Here is a 5,745-nt window from a genome sequence, read left to right on the forward strand (position 1 = left end):
CCAGTACGTAATTGGGCTCCGTAACCTTTTGTTCCCGCTGGCCTTGCCAGATCCAGCCCTTTGCTGGCTACACCTGCCTTGCAGCCCACGCGCGGGTGCTGCATCTAATTCCCTTCAGCCCCAGCAAGGAACCCTCTGTGCTTTTCCACTCGTACAGGTGGAAAACTACCCGTGTTTGCGTTGACACCCTGACTGAACCCAGCTCCTGCCCTTGACAAAACGGCAGAGGGGATTCCGGGCGCCACGGCGTGACCTGGCCACCACTGCTGCCCCTTTGCAGGCTTCTTGGAGGAATTAACAGCCATGAGGGCGCACAGAGACAAGGCTTGATGCTGACAGGAGGAGTCCCAGGAAGGCTGGCCACAGAGATGTTCCAGTGGGCACGTAGGGTGAAATTCGAAACAAGGCTAACGGCAACTGATGGAGGGGGATTGATCCAGCCGGTTATTATTGGGGCCGCAGCACACGGGAGAAGAAAATGAATGCCAACTCCTGTCTGTGCACTGGAGAGCTGCTGAGACACCCTTACCTGGATCGAGTGGTTCGCAGGCACAGGAGTAATGCGTGATGTAGTCGACCTTGAACTCAGAGTTGATCGGGTAATGATCTGCCAGCTTGATCATCTTCTTGAAAGCATCGTAAATGAAGATGAAGCTGATGAGGGAGGAAAATCCTTCCTCGGTGAAGCGGGTGAAGTACTTGACCAGGAAGCTGGCATCGGTGGCGACGAGGATGAGACACTGGAAGGCTGACCAAAGGCCGATCCAGAGCCGGAACTCCAGGTAGTCAAAGTCATTGTCTCTGCAACAAGACAGGGGTGGCAGGAAGGGAAAAGACGGGGATCACATAAATCCCCGAAGCGGTGAACGCCCAGCTCCTGAGATCTGAGGTGGCACAAGAGCGCTCCGCTCCTGATGCCTCCACTAATAAAGATTACCCGTGACCTCTTCCCAGGCTTCCCAGTAAAACCCCTCCCTCAGCAAATGCGCCCGGAGCTGCGAAGGCCCAGACGTCCAGCTGTGCAGAGCAAGAGCAGCTCAGCGCCAACGGCTTTCCACCAGCTGCAAGACGTAACCACCGCTTACGCATCTTCTTCTACTCGGGAAAGCAGCCTCCTGCCAAGCCTCACGCGCCGGAGGATGCACTATCAGCAGAAATCAAACTACCGGCAGGAGAAATCATCCTCGTGACTGGAAAAGGGGGGAAAAGGCTGGGGGCCAGTTAAACCGCATCACACCTTTCAGTGAGGAGCCTGGCTCCGGCGGCAGGGGGGCTCAGGCAGGGTCAAACCAAGCCGCTGCAGATAGATAAACAGCGCAGGGAGGGCTGCAGCCTCCTCGCCCTTCTCCTGGCTAAGGAGTGAAGGAGAGACAAAAGGATCGTTTGGAAAAAGAGAAGGGGACAAAGATAAGACCCCTGTGACAGCTCGCTGAAATATCCGGCGTCAGCGCCTCGGAGAGCAGGAGCTGCCACCGAGCGTGGAGAGGACGGCTGGCGGAAGGCCAGATGACATCCTGACTGCACGCCACTGCAGAGCTTCAAAAGCTTCTCTCCATCCGCACACACGCAGAGCCAAACTTCAAATGAGTCGGTAGATGGGAAGGCTTTCTAATTTTGCCCCCAGCGGGGAACGGGGTGTTGTGAATATGAACAGCCACAAATGGGTTATTGAAAAATCACAGCGCTTGATTCCAATTTCCTTGTGAGAAAGGCTCCCTCGAAAAATCCTGCCTTTCTGCTCCGGCAGGTTGTTAGGACAACAGCTTTTAGAGCCGCCACCTCCTCCGCGGGTTAAAAATAACCGCCTGCTCCCTCCCCAAACCGTCCAAAGTGTTTTTCCATCTCGCCCTTTTCGTTCTGCGCGCTGCACCTGGGCTTTGACCTGCCTGCCAGATGCGATCTGCTGTAGCGATCTGCTCCTGCTTTCAGTCATTTGCTCCAGCCGAGGGAAGAACAGAAAGGTGCCCCCCTCTTGCTCCGCTGCGGAGCTCTTGGCAGTCTCCTGGGGTCGTCTAGTTTTCTGTCCGTTCTCTCCAGCCTCCACCCCTCCCTGCCTGTGCAGGGCTCGAGGTCCATCTCCTCTGCCCCAGTCTGGCCACAGCGCAGACCATGCCAAGGAAGCCAGGCAGGAGGGGACCGCATTGCACGTGAAGGTGCAGCTCGTCTCTCCATGGCATCCTCAACTCTTGGGCCACTTCTCCCTTGCTTGGCGTGAATCCGGCTCTAACAGCAGCCAGGGTTCGAACCCAACGGTACGACTTCAGATTGACACCCGCCTTGACAAGGCGGCAGGAGAACCAGACCGTGCCCTGTCCTGCTGCCACACGCGTAACTCTCGCTGCCACAAGTATTATGGAGTGAGTTAAGCAATCCAACGAAACCTCCTCACTCCAAAAGAGTCTGGCATAGCGCTGTGTATGGGGGATCACCTGCAAATACGCTGTCTGCCCTGGAAGCTCGGTGCCTCAAAAGACTTCTCCAACACGGAGGAGTTTCACAGGGAAGACACGAGTACACGCTCCGAGTGATTTCTGAGAAACTGCCCAGAGACTTTAAATACGATGGGGGAGGAGACACGACTAAACAACCAAATGTATAGCACGACTCTGGCCTTATTGCGACCTGCAGCCTTGCTCGGCTTAATAATTCAATAGACTTTTTCTAAAAATAGCCACCAGCTGCCAAAGAGCTGTTCCACTTCACCGGTGACTGCTCTGCAAAGAAACCTCCTCCTGCCTCCACTCCAGAAACTCTTGGGCTGCTGCGCTGACACCGCTCCCCGAGGGGGCAAGGGAGGGCTACGAGTGATTGGGGGCGTGTTGTGTGTAACCCAAAACACTCTGGCCAAACGCCACCCAAGACGTCAGTAACGTTGCACGTGCGATCACTGGCGAATACAGGAGGGAAACCACCACGGATTCGCCGATTCCCTTGGGGATCCTCACTCAGGCACTGCAGATGTGGGAACGGTCAACCCCACCGCCTGACAAACCTGGGAAACACAGGCAGTGGTTGAGCAGGAACCACACGCCCACCGCAAACTCCTTGTCCAGGGCAGGCTTGGCCAAGAATTTCCAGGAGGCCCCCAGGAGACGCGCACCCAGGGACACGCGTGCCTGCGAAAATCCCTGATGTGATTGCACCGCAGCCGCAGCGGGGAACAAAGGGATGTTTCATTTCATGCGCTAAATCCCCTTCTTCCCATCTTGTTCTCTAGCTGGTATTTCATTAGAGTGGGGCATTCCTCCCCTCCTCCCTCCCCCACGCCGGTACTTACCTGCTGAAGTTAAAGAGGAGCCGTTCAAAGACAAGGACAGGTCCTGTGCTGCTCAGAATGGTGAGGGGCTGCCCAGCAAACAGGCAAAATATCGCGCCGGTGACCGCCGTGCCCAGAAAGCTCTCCAACACGCCCTACGGCAGACACGGGAGGGAAGTGAGTTCTCCTCAGTAACCCCTTCTGTTCACACTGCTGCTTCAACGACCACTCCAAGGGGTTGAGGACCCCTGGAACATCTCCCACACCTCTGACGGGACAGCTAAGCGATGGCAGGGCTCCTCGAACAGCCAGGGCGGAGCACGGCCGGAGGACAGCGCTGACACCCTCCGCGACACCCGGGGAGGGTTTTTTGCTTTCTGCAGTTGAGCAGCCACTCTCTGTAGATACCTAACAGGCTACTTCACCCAGCAGTCAGGCGTTCCGACCCAAGCTCACCACCAGCAAGGAATAAATTCCCTATTTAACGGGCTCTATCACTACCTTTGGCACGAGTGGCAAACCAGCTGGGACAAAGGGGCGTGCCTGATGCATTCTTGGATTTGCAGGTCCGACTCTAGCTAGACGGTATCTGCTTTTAAAATGCAAACCGTGGATGAAATAGAGGTGGCTATAAAACGGGACTGTTGACCTTGGGCGCATCCCTCCACCAGAACGGCAGCATTTGCCTTCGTTTGCTCTTACGGTAACTGATCTGATTACACTCCACTGAGTTGTGAAGGAACGAGAACATCTCCGGACTAAGACAGGCAGCCATCAGCATCACCCGCTCCAGAATTTCAAGAATTTAAATGAAGTTTTGCGGCTTGTTTTCTTGGAAAGACCCAAGTTACTGTTTACACGGAGGAAAGCATATTCCTCCTGTCCTATGTCAAACCAGCGTGCTACGACGTAGAGCGCATTTTTTTTAAATCTACTAAATCACTAGCAGAACTTTCTCTAAAGCAATCATAAACTGTTCTTCTGGCCACAAATATGACCTCAAAATACCAGTGGTCAAGCGCTGGTAATAAAAGCAGCAGCATGACAGCTGTACAGCGAGTCCCGCCACACGGACAGGAGCAACCTCGCCTCGGCAGGAGGTGACATCCCTGGTCCCCTCCATTTCTAAGTGCTATCGGTGCTGCCCTGGCCCCTGCAGGGATGGGGGCGAGGGAGATGTGCTGGCTGTGACCCCCAGCCTTCCTGCGAGGAGGGGTTGCAGAGCCCACCAGCCTTCGCTCGCTGCCTTTGGGGCAGACAACTGCTCTTGGGGCGAGGGATGGCGCTCGCCCAGCTGGTCCCCTTCGCGCCTCCCGCATTACTCACGAGGAGGGCTCTTGCGGCCAGCGCATCTGGAATCTCTTTTCCCTGCATTCTCCCACGTGTCTGTGGCTAAGAATAGTGTCTTTTCTCAGAAACGGGAAGCTCTGAAGTGAGGTTTTAGAGAAACACAGGCCGCGTCAGGCGCTTCGTCTAAAACGGAGCCATCCTTTGGAGCCCCTACGTCTGTCACCGCTGCTGAGCCAGCCTGTCTCAGGGTACCACCACGCTTCTCCGCAGCTCATCTGCCACTATCACAAAATTCATCTTTCTAAAGAGCTCCTGTTTTTCTCCTCTGTCCCCTCTCCTGATTCGCTTGCTTTCCCACGCATCTCAGGATTTTCTTTCTAACCTGCATGTTTTCCGTCGCGTCCCCAAGCAAGCCTCCGAAGGTGATGGCGTTGGTCACGGTGGCCAGGTAGATGAAGAGGATGGCTGAAAGGGCTTGGATATTTAAAGCATCGAGGAAGTCGCTGGCGAAGAACGGGGCTTTCCTCTTGATGTCTTTGATTAAGCCACCGCAGAACCTGCAAAGACGAGCAAGAGGAGACAGGTGCAAAATGTTTTACCGTGAAAGCCACCACGATAAGGAATCAGAGACAGGAACAGAAACAAAGTGTTATCTGGAAAGAGTAAGATCATCCCATTACGTAAGAGTCTTATCGCAGCTGATGGTCCAGGGATACCACTGCGAGAGTGCCGCAAAGGAAGATCGTATCTCGAACACGTGACGCAGCTGCAGGAGAGAATTTTCAGGAACACAAGCCCTACGTCTGCTGAAGCCGACCGCTAACGTTGGCAGTTCGGGGAGCCTGGCTGTTGGTTTTTTTCCCAACTTGAGGTAAGAAAATCTATGAACTGCAGCCTAAATCCCCACCGATGCTTCTCCCCGTGGCAGACACAACGGCTGGGTGAGCCAAACAATCCGCTGAAAGGAAAAATGCCTCAAACTGTTAATCAGAAAAAGAACGGGAAGCGGAAACACGAGCAAATGAAATCATCTTGGAGGAGAAGAGGGCTCCACTCGCAGGCGTGTTCTTCTCGGACAATCACAGACAAGACAGTGTTTATCTCTTAGGAACTCCCAGGGGCTCTGGCCCTTTCTGTTCTGCCTCGTGTCTCCTCGTAGACAGCTCACCACCAATGCCGGGACGGCCCGGACACTCCCC

General features: G+C 54.8%; 1 protein-coding gene across 1 annotated transcript in view; it reads right to left on the bottom strand.

Moving 5' to 3' along the window:
* Positions 1-5,745, bottom strand: part of SLC4A4 (solute carrier family 4 (sodium bicarbonate cotransporter), member 4) — a gene marked incomplete at its 5' end in the record, with an annotated part of 65,928 nt that overhangs the window by 16,431 nt on the left and 43,752 nt on the right. The window contains 3 exons of the mRNA XM_010132979.1: positions 530-801; positions 3,278-3,411; positions 4,929-5,103. Coding sequence (XP_010131281.1) covers positions 530-801; positions 3,278-3,411; positions 4,929-5,103 — 581 coding nt within the window. The remainder of the gene's footprint in view (positions 1-529; positions 802-3,277; positions 3,412-4,928; positions 5,104-5,745) is intronic.

Source organism: Buceros rhinoceros, unplaced genomic scaffold, assembly GCF_000710305.1.
Source record: "Buceros rhinoceros silvestris isolate BGI_N320 unplaced genomic scaffold, ASM71030v1 scaffold13210, whole genome shotgun sequence".
Taxonomy (NCBI): domain Eukaryota; kingdom Metazoa; phylum Chordata; class Aves; order Bucerotiformes; family Bucerotidae; genus Buceros; species Buceros rhinoceros.